This window comes from Psammomys obesus, unplaced genomic scaffold (genome assembly GCF_907164565.1).
Source record: "Psammomys obesus unplaced genomic scaffold, mPsaObe1.curated_primary_1811, whole genome shotgun sequence".
NCBI classification, from domain to species: domain Eukaryota; kingdom Metazoa; phylum Chordata; class Mammalia; order Rodentia; family Muridae; genus Psammomys; species Psammomys obesus.
This window is the reverse complement of record NW_026594354.1, coordinates 1,269,099-1,283,863: the sequence shown is the minus strand read 5'-3', so window position 1 is coordinate 1,283,863 and position 14,765 is coordinate 1,269,099. Positions and strand designations below refer to the sequence as shown.

Here is a 14,765-nt window from a genome sequence, read left to right as displayed (position 1 = left end):
TCTGTGAGTTCCAGGCCAAGCTGTAAGCCCTTTGTAAAAATGGAAGTCCAGGCAGGTAAGGGATGGGGCTCAGAACTAGAGTACTTGCTTAAATATGTATGAGGGCCTTGGGTTGGATCCCCAGGACCCCTGCACTCCCAAGTAAAATTAATCCTGAATGATGAAAACCAGTAAGTTATTACTACATACTTTAGCTGAATTTTTTCTTCATTTCCTTATTTCCTCACTCTTCTTTATTCAGATGGGGTCTCAGATAGCTCAAGTTAATTTCTGATTCTCCTGCCTCTGCTTTCTAAGCGCTGAGATTTGGAGTGGATGCCACCACTAGCAACATACTAAATGCTTTCTTTCAAGAACTCCTTTTTAAAAGCACAAATAAACTTGGAGAAGAATTCTGCAAACACTAATGATGGGCCAGAAAAATGACTCTGTAGGTTAGAGAGCTTTCTATGCAGGCATTAAGGACCTGAGTTCAGACCCTGGATCCTAAATCAAAAAGTTGGGTGTGGCCATGCAAAGCTGTAATTCAAGTGCCCTCCAGGGTGCAGATAGGAGGCTCTCTGGGGCTTGCTGGCTGTCAGTCTAACTCCAGATTCAGTGAGAGACCTTGTCTTCAGGAAATAAGGTGAAGAGTCATACGGAAGGACATCCAATGTCTTCCTCTGGCCTCTACAGGCACATGTAGCTTCCCTTCACGTGTATACTTTTGTAATAATATAATGTAAACATATTTATATAATAATATTAACACATACCAGACAGACAGACACACACACACACACACACACACACACACACACACACACACACACCACCACTAATGAAATGTGGCTGTCCTCTTTCTTTCAAGCAAACATTTCTAAAATGATAAACAAAGGCAGCTTACTTTCTGGGCCTATAACAACTATCATATACAAATTATATAAATGGAAATTGAAGGTCACTTTTAGAATCAACAATTTAGGAACAACTAAGATCTTACTCCATATAAAGGGTTCATTTCTATAGAAAAAAAATGTACACTACAAAAAAGACAACTGTTTCTCAGTGTTTTGGCTAAGGTCAAATGTAAAAAAATATGATGCTACAGAAGATGATAAACATAAGATGCTTTTTAACATTCATTCTTTTATTGCTAAACATCAAATTATAACAAGTTTGATATCAAGTTAAAGCCTACAAATGAATTGCAGCTCACTCAAAAGAGTCATTGAAAAAAATATCTGTGTGCCACTAGTATTTGGGTGCTAAATAAATACCAAGGTTACAATAATGACAAAAGCAACATTGCTATGAAGCATATGTTTACAATTTGCTGTTAGCACAGACAATGACCTAGAAGCAATTACAAAAAAGTCAAGTTTAACTCCATGTCTCTTCAAACTGAGATGCTAAAAATAATATATAACATTCTCTACAATTGTGGATGATTAAAATAAAAACCTTAAAAATGTAAACAATGCAGAATAGGAACTCTGAGAATAAAGTTTTACTGTTGAACAAAGTGACAACACAAAAAGATACCTCTTCGAGTCACCACCATAATTCATTTTTTCCCAATATAATAGTTGCTCTACAGAAATCATAAAGATGATAATACACCAGGGACATAAAGACCTTCCAAGTTTTTTTTTTAATGTTAACATATATTTACAGTAAATATTCAACAATCCTTTTTTACAACTTACTTAAATAGAAGCATGCTTTTCTATCCATAAATAACACTAATCATCATCCATTCAAGCACATTAAGCACTTCTGATAGCTCATGCACTGTGCAGGGAGGCAAAGCTGAGTATGAAGGACACAGTCCTCACAGTAGAAGAGCCCACAGTGTGGCTGAAGAGACACTATGTAACATCTCCTTTCTTAAGCCATTTTCATACAAATCTGCTGAACTTCCAGGAGGGAAGTTCCCAAGCCCTGACCTTAAGATTAACTGACAGAGGTGTTTAGCGGCAGCCAGTGTGAAATGAGGTTTTGTTTTGTTGTTGCTATCACTCAGAAAATGATGTTAATGGAGAGAATTTCCTCTTACTAAAATATTTTTGTGGCCTATGGGGTAGAGTGCTTGCTAGCAGAGATTGAGGCCCTGGGCTCCATAAGTACCACACCAAACATTAATTGTTTTCCTCAGTATTGAAAAAAATATTTACACACATACATTTTCATTAGTAAACTGCTTAATGCATGCAATCAAGTTAATTATGTGAGTATTTCACAGCATTCTCTAAGCTTTACCTGAAAAGGTCTGTGCATTTTTAGTATGCAAAAACAGATTGGTCCTGAGTGACCTTAGAAGACAACAATGACATATTTTCTGGGATAAAAAATAGTAATGTGTATGATTTTAGTACTATTAGTAATTAATGGCCCTTCACTAATAAAATCTCAAAATAATATCAGTGTATGATTCCTATTAAAGAATGAAGGCAAATTTGTAATAAAGTCTAAAAAATTTCTAAAAATCCATTTAAAAGTTTTAGGCGCTTAAGAGAACTACTGTTCTGAAAAAGGTAACCTCAGGAAGTACTTTACTTCAGGAGGGAGGTATATATCTGGCTATTAATGAATGAATCATTGCTTTTTGTTACCTTTAATATGCATGTTTCATCAAATGTGTATTTTTTTGTGACAGAAACAGTATGTGCGTATATTCTTAAGACTAACAGGTTCACACCAGTCAGTTGACTCTCAGAATTTCCCAGGGCTGCATTGCTATGCCGCAAGACCATCTATTTCTAGACTCTGGGAAATCTACAATTGTGAAGCTATTCTCATTATACTACCAAATCTTTGTGTACTCAAGGAGGTAGCTTAGGGGGAGATGGAAAGCAAAGATTAGGTGTTTAATCCCCCAACAGATTAAAACATACTAGGTGCTGGTGAGGACAAAGTATGGCTCAGGGTTGAATGTTGTTGCAGCACAAAGGAAAAAAATAAGTCTACCCTGGAAGAGTTTCAAGCCGCAAAGCTCTAGGAAGTAACTAGGTTTGCTGAAGTACCTTTTCTGTTGTGATCTGTTGGAGGATTCACCTTAGTTCCCAAGTCCACCTCTAACAGCCTGAGCTCACATGCTGCTGTGGCAGATGCCTCCTGCAGCATACTCTATAGAACAAGGCTAGTATGTTGTGAGAGTGTGGAGATACACTGTGAAAACAGTAATATTTTCGTGACCAAATGGTCTTCATCACATCACAGGCCTTCTCTACTTTCAACGTTGCCCATTGATTTGGTGTCACTTGCACAGATTTGCTTTCATGTTAACAGATACTTCATAGAATTTCACTGTTTTAATTGTTTTTAGACCTTGGTATTCAGAGTATAGATTAATACACCATTAAATTGTAAAATATCTTTTTCACCAAGATAAAGACAGAGTTATAAAACCAAGATCACTTGCTCAATTTTCCATTCAACCAAAGTCTAGTCTCCCTCAAATCTTTAATGGTGTGTGTGTGTGTGTGTGTGTGTGTGTGTGTGTGTGTGTGAGTTTGTATTTGAAACAGGGTCTTGCTATGTAGCTAGTTCTGGCCTGGAATCCACCACGTAACTAAAGATGGATGGCCTTGAATTCATGATACTTTTATGTTGGGATTATAGGTGGGTATCACCACATCATCCTAATGGCACTTTTCAGTAAATTTGACCTGGGACAGGATATTGCTGAGTGGTCAAAAGCTCTCTTAGCAGAAGTAGCATTAGTAAGGCCGTGGTTTCAAACACTAGTAGCATAGACAGACATACAGACAAACACACAAACACACACACACACACACACACACACACACACACACACACAAAGTTTTCCCACCACATTCTGCTGTTCCTTTTACTATCCCCGAATGCTATATAGTCACACAAATTGCAATTACATGAATGAATTTTCACTTCTTTTACAAATTGTCCCACAAACATTCAAAGTTTGCACATTCAATCTTTAAAACTATGATGTAGTCAGGAATTATGCTTTTCATTTTTTCCACCCCTTCTCTACTACAGAGTTTGGATTTTCTAGATATAGTAGGAGCTCAAAGATGTTGGCCAAGATGGTTTAAGGAAACACTTTACATTTCACACCTAGTAAGAATTTCAGTGGCAACAGATATTACCACATAGCTGTACTCCAAATATTCGGTTGGAGGAGAGTAAATATTACCGTGCTGTAACCATCCACAGTCCCAGTGTCACATTGGCAGCCAAAAGTAAACTGCCACCAAGCAAGATGAAAAATCCTATCAGATCTTTGACATCATTGTCTCCAATCACTGAGGTAAGGGTAGCATCCAGGAAAGAGTTTAAAATCCATTGACCATCCAAGGCAAAGCAGGGCACTGCATTAACAATAGCCAGAGCTCCAGAAAGAGAGATCAGGTATCTGGGTGAAGATCAGTTAAGGAGATAGCTATGAAGTGCAAATGAAAATCATCTTTTGAAAAGTCTGAAGACACTGAACTGAGTTGTGAGACTACCAGACGTTTCTCTACTTTAAGTCTTTCTTATAAACAAAACAATGCACTTTTAATCCCAGCACTTGGGAGGCAGAGGCAGGTGGGTTTTTCTAAGTATGAGGCCAGCCTAGTGTACAAAGCAAGTTCTAAGACAGCCAAGCTGTTACACAGGGAAAACCTGTTTTGAAAAACCAAAACCAACCAACCAAACAACAATAGCAACAAAACCAAAGCAAATGAAAATTAAAGCAGGGCAGTGGTAGCACTCAGGAGGTAAAGGCAGGCAGATCTCTGTGAGTTCCAGGTCAGCCTGGCCTCCAGAGTGAATTCCAGGACAGCAGGGGCTACACAGAGAAACCTTGTTTTAACCCTGCCCCCCAACATCAAAAAACCCCAAATATTATGTTTATAGCTCTATTATTTTAAAAAATGAGTTAATATTACCTTGAAGTTCAAAAATGTTGAATCGAAAAGCAAAGGCCAACTACACATAGAAAGACTAACAAATCTACAATGAATTTCTAAAAAGATTAAGTTTCAGTGATATAACAAAGAGAAAGGACTAAGGAATAAAGGGAAAGATTTGCCACCAATCTTAGGGTCTTGTATATGCTAGGCAATATTCTGCCACTGAGCTATAATGCCAGCCCCCAAATTATTATTATTTTGAGACTGGGTCTTGCTGCCCAGGCTGGTCCTCAGCCTCCCAAGTGTTTGGATTATAAGAACACACCAACACACGAGTCCCAAAATTACTTTAAAAACATTTTTACTTTATGTGTGTGTGTGTGTGTGTGTGTGTGTGTGTGTGTGTATGCCTGTGTACATGTGTACCACATGCCTGAGGAAGCCATGAGGTCAGAAGAGGTGATTGGATGCCCTGGAATTGGAGTTACAGATGGTTGTATACCACTATGTCGGTGCTGGAAATGGAACCTTGATTCTCTGGGAGAGCAGTCAGTACTCCTAATTGCTGAGCCTCCTCTCCAACCTCAAAAATACTTTAAAAATATATTTATTTCATTATTTCTGTGTATGTGTGTGCTTGTGTACAGATATGAATGCACATGTATACAGAGTTTGGGTAACTGTGTAGGCCAAAAGAAGGAGTCAGACCTCCAGGAGACAGAATTATAGGGGTTGGGAACCACACAATGTGGGTGTTGGGAACCAAACTCAGATTATCTGAAAGAGCAGCAAGTGCTCTTAAACAAGGAGTCATCTCTCCGGCCCACAAAATTACCTTTCATTGTTACCGCAATTTTTTATAGGTTTTTTTTTTTTTAATATTAGTTACAGTTTATTAACTTTGTATCCCAGCTGTACCCTGCTCTCTCATTCCCTCCCAATCAGGGTCAGATGAAAGGGTAGGAGGTCCTCCCCTATCAGTGGACTTGGAAAGGGGCTGGGAGGAGATTGTTACCACATTTTATTTTATAGTAGCTAATACAGATTTTTGACCCTTGAGCTGTTGTATTTTACTATAATCTATAAGGTTATCAAAAAGTCTTTCTGTGACAACATCAACAGTCTTCAAGGTACAATCTTATCTTTCAGTTGCCCAGAATTTATTAATCAGCTTAATAATTGATCACCTCAGTAACTGATGCTTCATCTTTTATAAAGACCTTGAAAATTAAACTCTGAAGATGTATTATGGGTTCTTTCCTTCCTGTACCTTTCCTTTTTGTAGGTTTGTTTAAATAGCTCCGTTATATTTCCTCTAAAACCATATGCTTTTGTGGGGCTAGAGAGATGGCTCAGCAGAGCACTGGTTGCTCGATTTCCCGTACCCACAGGGCAGCTCAGAATAATATATAACTCATTTCTGACACCCTTTTCTGGCCTCCGTGGGTACTGCATGCACATGACACATAGTCATACCTGAGGTGCCTTGGTAGAAGAGTGCCTCCTGGAATTTGAGGAAACTGAAGCTGGCAGAGAGCAGTGGAGACAAAAGCAGCTCCTGTGAGGAGAGCCTGCCCTCTCTGTTGTGCATCAGGCATTTCTGGGAAGCCAAGACACTGTGATGCCCACTGTCCTTCCCGCAAGATTCTCCTTTCTGTATCTTAACTTTTTTTCCATAGCTGATGGAGTTTTCTTCACTGACTTTTCCCTCATATATAAAACCTGATCTCGAAAGGGGAGGAGGTCCTCCCCTATCAGTGGACTTGGAAAGGGGCAGGGAGAAGATGAGGGAGGGAAGGTGGGATTGGGAGGGAATGAGAGAGTGGGATAAAGCTGGGATACAAAGTTAACAAAATGTAACTAATAAGAAAAAAAACACCTTATCTCTTTGATCTTTAAGGTTTCCTTTTCAGTTGTAAGCAATTAAATGATAAGGCCTCTGTTTGTAATGCTCTACTCAAGGTAAAAAGGACAACATCACAAACAGCACACTTTTACAGCACTTTTCAAACCAGAAAGGATACTTGACAAATGTCTCCACAATCACTGGCAGATCTATGCTTAGAAAGTTGAAACGTGGGATAAAACTTGTGATGCTCACTAAAAATAAAAAAAAAGAAAACAAGGAATAATAAATATTATTCGTAGCAGATATGCAACAATATTTTAAATTTACCATAGAGTCAAAATTTGTACTCATGTATTAAGCTGGCTGAGCAAATCTTTCCTATACATGTGTAAGCAAGGTATATACCTCACATATATGTATGTATATGGATATGAATATATGTATATAAAATATATATAAATACAAAAAAATACAAACAATCAATACTTGGGAAGCAGACGCATAAGGATCTTTGTGAAGGATCCTTGTGAGTCTAGCCTGGTCTATATAGTAAGCTCCAGGTCAGCCAGAGTTATAAAATAGGACAATGTCTCAAAGAAAAAAAAAAAAAGAAAGAACAAAAGAAAGAGGGAGGGAGAGAGAAAGAAAAAAGTTATTCTCAAACATATACTAAAAATAGTAGAATGAAAAAACTCATATCTTAATGTATACTTGTTTTGAGGTTACAGCTAACATAAAGCACACTATATACCAATTATTACTACCAAATACAAAGTGTGACTTAAAAATATAACTTATATCAAAAGCATTCTTATTTTTTCAAAGAGATGTATTCTTTCCTTTTTTTCTGAGACAGGGTTTCTCTGTGTAGCCTTAGCTGTCCTGGACTCACTTTGTAGACCAGGATGGCCTTGAAGTCATAGAAGTCTGCCTGCCTCTGCCTCCCCAAGTGCTGGAATTGCAGGCATGCGCCACTGTGCTTAGCTTCAAAGAACTATATTCTAAAAAGTGCATTTGTTCCAAGTATTATGTCATTTAATGATTGCTTCTTTATTGCTAAGATAAAGATTAATATGGGAGAATCTTTAAATTCCCTGTGCTCTGTGGGTTCCATAACCCTGTTTGGGTCTAAAACATTTAAAATGTATACAGTCATTAGGCAAAACTCATAGTACACATTTTTAAATTAATCCCAACTAAAACCATTTCTTCATTTATTGAGATTATACTCAATAGCTGCATCCTTGAGTCACTTAATATCAAACCAATAAACAAGAAAAATGATGCAGGTTGTCTTTCACTATATAACTATAAAGCAAGCTGGGTGTGGTGACACATACTTTTAATGCCAGCATTTGGGAGGCAGAGGCAGGCAGATCTCTAAATTTGAGGACAGCCTGGACTACAAAGTGAGGGCAAGAACAGCCAGGGCTACACAGAGAAACCCTGTCTCGAAAAACAAACAAACAAACAACTCAAAAACTATAAAGCAGCTTTTTGTTTGGTGGTGCACGCCTGCAATCCCAGCACTCAGGATGCAGCAGCAGGCATATCTCTGAGTTTGAGGTAAGCTTGGTATGTGTAGCAAGCTCCAGCCAGCCAGGGCTACTTGGTGATTTTCTGTCTAAAAGCAAAAACAAAATAAACACGAAGCAATACCTTTTAAGGAATAACATAAAACGTAAATGAATAAAGAAACTGGTCAGCCATGGATAAATAAGCCAGTTGTAAAATATTCAGTTTAAATGAAACTTAGAGAACAGGCACATTTATAGAAACAGAAAGTATCTTAGAGGTTCCCATAGGTGAGGGATGTTGGGGAGACATAAGGAGTGATCGTTGCAGACCTCTGAAAATAATAAAAAGTACCAAATTATATACTTTAAGTAGGGGAATTATATGGCAAAGTATTTTTAAAAGTAACATATGGAATCCTGTACAATAAAATAAGTTGAACTACATAATCAGTAATGTGGGGAAGTTATATATTTAGTACAATCAACTTGTTACTATGAAATGACCATGATAAAATTATATTCATGTTGGGTTGAGGATAAAGCTCAGGTGGTAGAGTGCTTGCCTAGGACCCTATAAAAAGGGAATGGCAGTGTACCCCCTATAAGCCTAGCACTCAGAAAGTGAAAGCAGGATGATCAGGAAGTCAAAAGACTATCTGCAGTGGTATAGGGTGTTTGAGGCCAGTCTTGGATACATGAGACCTTGTCTCAAAAGACAGAAACAGTCACGTGTCATGTACTTTTATTTACTTTGGTAATGGTGAGAGCATGGAGGTCTTGCCACGAGAGGTTTGGGGTATTTTTTAAACTCTTGGAAAAAATCTGAGAGATTCTCTATCTGATTTGGGCAAAAATTAGAGGAAAGAAAAAAGAAGTGTCATTCTGCATTGGCTGATTGTTTTTCTTCTACTAAATTCCACTTAATGCAAATAAATAAATAAATAAATAAAATTCCACTTAATGCTTAAGAACAAGTTACTAAAATTTTGATAAGTGACCAAATTCATAATAAATGGAATCAACATGAGAATTGGTATCTGAGAATGTATATGATCCTAATAATTTTTAAGAGTCTATCCAAGTAACACTCACCTGTGTAGTGAAGATGCAGTGGGTGCCCTACATACAGCATATCAATTTGTGGTGGATGTTTCACCTTTATTAATCGAGTGTGAGTTTCCAAAGATGGTACTATACAGAAGCTAGAACTTGAGCTGCTTCTGCAATCTTTATTGCTTCTACAAACTTGAGTAGCTTCAACTGCTTTCCGAGCAGGCAGACACGTATGCTAAAAATACAAAGTTAATCAATGTTAAAAGTTATTTATTAACAAGAAATATGTATGTTGCATTGCTTTATGTTTTTATTGTCACTGAGCAGACTAGGAATGACCTTGATAGGAAAGGAATGCTATTAATGCACACCTACTATAAAGTAAATTTCAACATTCCATTTTTGCTATATAGTGTATCAAACCACTACTCATTTTTAGATTATTGGATTAAAATGTAACATCTGAAACACAGAGGTTTTAATTAACCAACACAAACTAGATCCCAGCACGCCTTTATTCCTGGTACTTGGGAGGCAGAGGCAGGTGGATCTCTGAGTTTGAGGCCAGCCTGGTCTACAGAGTGAGTCCAGGACAGCCAAGGCTACACAGAGAAAGCCCATCTCAAAAATCTAAAAAAAAAAGGATATGCTTTTGCTGGGCATGGTGGCACATGCCTTTAATCCCAGCCCTGGGGAGACAGAGGCAGGAAGATCTCTGTGAGTGAGAGGCCAAGCTAGTCTACAAAGTGAGTCCAGGGCAGCCAGGCCTCTGTTACACAGAGAAACCCCATCTCAACAAAACAAAACAAAAACAAAAACAAGTAAACAAACAAACAAACAAACAAACAAAAAAAGCCACAAAGTAGATAAAGACAGAAGGTATTACAGTTTTTGTTTTAGCTTGGGGACAACTTACCAAACGTTTATTAAAATTGTTTCTGTAGGAAAAGCACACATCTGTGAGGCTATGATTGTTACAGCATTCAGTAGAACCATCTAGTCGTTTGTATGCTAAAGAGAAACACAGTACTTAGAATTGATTACATAGAAGTATATTTGTAATAAAAATTCTGCTTTTAAAAGACAAAAACAGTAAGTAGAATGGTATATAAATCTGGAAGCAACTGATAATGCAGTGTCTAGCTTGAGTTATAGTTTGATTTTATAATACTAAAAAGGTACCCCATTTGAAACTAGAAGCTGTTTCAGGGGCTTGGCATTAGTATAGCTCAACAGGTGCAGCATTTGTACAACACATGTGGAACTGTGGGTTTGATCCCTGACATCCTATAAGCTAGGCAAAGTGGCACACACAGATGTTTAGAGGATTGAGTTGATTCTGCATTTCACCAGGAGGTGAAGGCAGAAGGACCAGAAATTCAAGCTCATCTTCAGCTAAGTATTGAGTTCAAGACCAACTTGGAATACATGAGATTCTGTCCGAAAAGAAAAAGAGAAAGAAAAGAAAAAAAGCAGCTGTATTCATTCCAAGTTAGTTGTCCTTATAAACTGAGCCATCCATAAAGCTAAAGCTAAGTCCTGTGATAGTAACTCCAGGTTCTTTCTGAAGTATAGAGAAGAAGGGCCTATCCACTTCTGAAAAATGACTTTTCAGAGTAAGGGACTCTGGCAAATGTTTCAACCTCAAAGAAGCAGATCAGTGATGAAAAAGAGAAAATAATATTAATGGACAAGAGAATACCAGACATCTGATGCCTCCTGATCTTACAACACAAAGTACCAAGCATTTTGAAGGAGGGAAGAGGGTGTGAAGAGAAAGAGACAGAGACAGACAAACATACACAGTGAGGGAGGGAGGGAGGAAGGAGGAAAGGGGGAGGGGAGGAAAAGCCAAGGAAGGTGTGAGAGAAAGAGAAAGAAAAGAATCCTGAATCAAATTGAGCCTCTGAATTTGACAAAAACAGACTATGTAAAGTTTGAGAAAACAAGCGACCCAGTTTGAATAAACACATGCCATTTTAAAAACAAGGAGAATTGTGATAAATTGAAGAGATTTAGAGGGCATAGCAACACCATAACACTCAATTAAAAAAAAAAAACCTAAGAATAAAAACATAGGTTTGGGGCTGGTGAAATAGCTCAGTGAGTAAAGGCACTTTACTCAACTATGCAAGCCTGGTGATCGGATTCCATCCCCAGAACCCACAGAAAGGTGGAAGGAGAGAAAAAAAAAAAACTTCACAAATATTCCTCCCACATACATGCACATAATAAGGAAATGTAGAAATAAAGAAAATGTCTTATAATAAAAGGCTGATGGATATATGGAAGATTAAATCTGAAAAGAATTTGGGAGGCAACATTTTCAGACTGAAATAAATTTAGCAGATTCTCAGGAGGAACTTGTTTCAGCCATTTTACCTGCTGCACAGGACAACAAACCTACTTCTCAGGTCTTTTTGGAAGTCAATATAATCTCCCCTGGATTTCCAGTATATAAAACAATTGAAGAACACTACACTAGATACACTAGATAGATGTGTACATGTTAGCGTTCACATATAGCCACTAGAAATGTTTCTGTTTAGGTATATTTTAGCAAGAAAGGAAAGGGATTCTTTTAAATGTGCAGATGGCATTGTGTTTGCCAATTTCCTTGAATTTATTTTCATCTTTCCTTATTGTATTTCTGTGTGTTATTACAGAATCCTTACGCACTGATCTTAGTTGTTTGGTTGTTAACTATTAGTTTTTCATCTGTTCACACAATAGCACATATAGTTTTAACTCAGTGGTCATCACCACCAAAGGGAAAATGCTTCTGTAAAGCATTGCTTCTTGTTATGTTTAAAATATGAGACACAGCTGGGACAGGGAGAGGTTGTTTTCCCCAGGGAAGAGCATATCAACTGGTCATCCATTGCTGAATACTCAGTATTGAAAACATACATATAAGTAACATTATACAACTGAACACGTTATATTTAGCAATGTATATGTATACACATATACATATATGCGTACAACAACAATTAGTGAAAATAGAAGTCATGAATTTGAAGGCAGATGGGGAGGGATATATGAGAGGATTTGGAGGGATGAAAGGAACAAATGTTGCAACTATATTATAATCTCAAAAATGCTTAAAAAATTAGACTTAAATTTAGATATAATTATGCGTCTATACATGTCATACTACATTGGAGTATTTACTAAAATGTAACTAAGAAATTAGAGCTGATGGTTGCTTTGATTTCTTATTTTGTTGGTGGTTGTAATGGGGATTGAACCTTGAGCCTCACACACAGGGAAGCAAACACTCTACTACTGAGCTACACACCCACACCCCATCTTGTTAAGCTTGGATGCTGATTTTACACGTTTAAAATTTTTTTCCTGTGGTATGAAAGATGGAACTCAGATGCTTGTACACATTATGCAAATCTTCTACTACTGAGTTTATGCACTTGGCCCAAACAGAAGTGTTTTGAAAGCAGAAATAAGTAGAAACTACAATTCTAAAAGTCAAATATAATATTATAAAATAAATTAAAGTTCAATAATATGTAATAAAGGAAACAAATATCCAACACACCAAGAAAAATATCTATTAGTTTGGGCCTATTTACTTCAATTACTTGCTTTAAAATAATTAGAACAAAATAAATCTATAGCTAACATTTTAGGGTTAGTAATGAAAGGGACTGGTCTGGTACTATACATTCTAGTGCTAATTTCTGGCCCCCAAGATCTGATTGAGCCCAGAGGAGTGCATGTCAGCCCATTCTCACATACACCTAGGTTTTGTTGTGTAAATCTTATTCTACCTAATTTAAAGTTAATTGCTTAAATTGCTGAAGCCCTTAACTAGACAGAAGAGAAGTAAGCAGAATTTAGGTCCCCATGCTTGAGGTCTCAGAGGAGAGAGAAAGAGAGAGAGAGAGAGAGAGAGAGAGAGAGAGAGAGAGAGAGGAGAAGCAGAAGATGTAGCAGAAAAAGAGCTGGAGAGAAGGTTCTTGCCACTGGATGAGACAGACTAGGAGCAGGTAGCCAAAGGAAGTATGCCCTGAGGACAGACTAATGGAGCAGAAGCTACCCAGGAGTCATCAGATTGGCAAGTGACCAGCATTTATGTGGGTTTTAAAGGTAGTAGAATTAGAATAGCTCAGGGCCTGCCCAGAATAGTGCCTATAGCTTAATAATAAATCATATTGTCTCTGTGTAAATCACTGGGGAACTAGCTGGTTAAAGAAAACTGTTGCTGTACTAATTTTATATTTATATTCATATCTTTTTACATATGAATATAAATACAAAATTAGCACAGTGGCAGTTATCCTTTAACTACCTATTTATCCAAATCACAACACAGGGAGACTGATTTATTCTGCACAATACTGAACAATTATTACTCTATCCTAAACCTCCAAGCTAATCTAGCTTCTTCCCAGCCAAAATCCCCATCATACTTGCATTTTTCATCCATGCCTAGCTTCAGTTCTCTTCTACTGATGCTTCCTGGATCTCTCCTCATGGCTCAATCCCTTTCCTCTCTCTTTCTCCTCCCCTCCCTCAACCCAGGTGTCCCACTCTATTCTTTCTATAGCTCAGTATTGGCTGGTTCGTGTTTTATTGGCAAGTTAAAGAGGATAGTGAGCATATTTACACAAACTTGCGAAGGAGATACTTAGAATAAATATAACAAAGCATGTCCAGACTGAAACCAGATGGTGGACAAGAAACCAGCATTTTAATAATGTAAGGGTAACTATACACAGTGCACAATAACGTTATGCCAACATTTCCCCCTTTAAGTCCAATAAAAGGCTCTTTATCTTTCAATAATAAACTGTATAGAATTTGAAGCATCGTGTTATATCAAGAAAATGCACACACCTCTAACTGGGAAGGTTAATTGTTGTAACGCTGATGCACTTATACAGTAGCCGATTTGGGGTTCATATGCAATGGTGTCTAAACATTCATTCCAATCTTGCACATTAGTAACAGGGCAATCCTGTAGATGAGTGACAAGGTCTCCCACAAAAAGTCCTCTGGGTCCAATGGCAGGTGAGTCCTTGGGAAGAAGGAAAATCAAATCAGACAATGTATGATAACAAGCTATAACCAATGTAAACTAGCCATAGTAATAGAAAATGTACTAATTAAAAGTAAAAAAAAATTTTTTTTTGGTTTTTCAAGACAGGGTTTCTCTGTGTAGCCTTGGCTATCTTAGACTCACATTGTAGACCAGTCTGGCCTCAACCTCACAGAGATTTGCCTTCCTCTGCCTCCCAATGCTGGGATTACAGGCATGCATCATAGTGCCCAGCTAAGTAGAATACTTTTAAACATTTTATTAATTCTTTGAGAATTTCACACACTGTATTTTTAACTTATTAACACCTCCCCCAACTCCTTCTAACTACCCTCTCCATTCTCCCATTCCTTTCCAACCAACTTGGAGTTTTCTTCAAAGCAGAATATTTTGAATAATACATAAAATAAACCATCTCTAAATCCAAA

At 37.5% G+C, this 14,765-nt stretch overlaps 1 protein-coding gene across 1 annotated transcript in view; it reads right to left on the bottom strand.

Moving 5' to 3' along the window:
- Positions 1-1,108: 1,108 nt before the first annotated feature.
- The window catches only part of Mbtps2 (membrane bound transcription factor peptidase, site 2), a 51,762-nt gene continuing 38,105 nt past the window's right edge, over positions 1,109-14,765 (bottom strand). The window contains exons 7-11 of the mRNA XM_055618654.1: positions 14,136-14,316; positions 10,195-10,289; positions 9,318-9,513; positions 6,884-6,959; positions 1,109-4,378 (exon numbers count right to left, since the gene is read on the bottom strand). Coding sequence (XP_055474629.1) covers positions 4,156-4,378; positions 6,884-6,959; positions 9,318-9,513; positions 10,195-10,289; positions 14,136-14,316 — 771 coding nt within the window. The 3' untranslated portion in view covers positions 1,109-4,155. The remainder of the gene's footprint in view (positions 4,379-6,883; positions 6,960-9,317; positions 9,514-10,194; positions 10,290-14,135; positions 14,317-14,765) is intronic.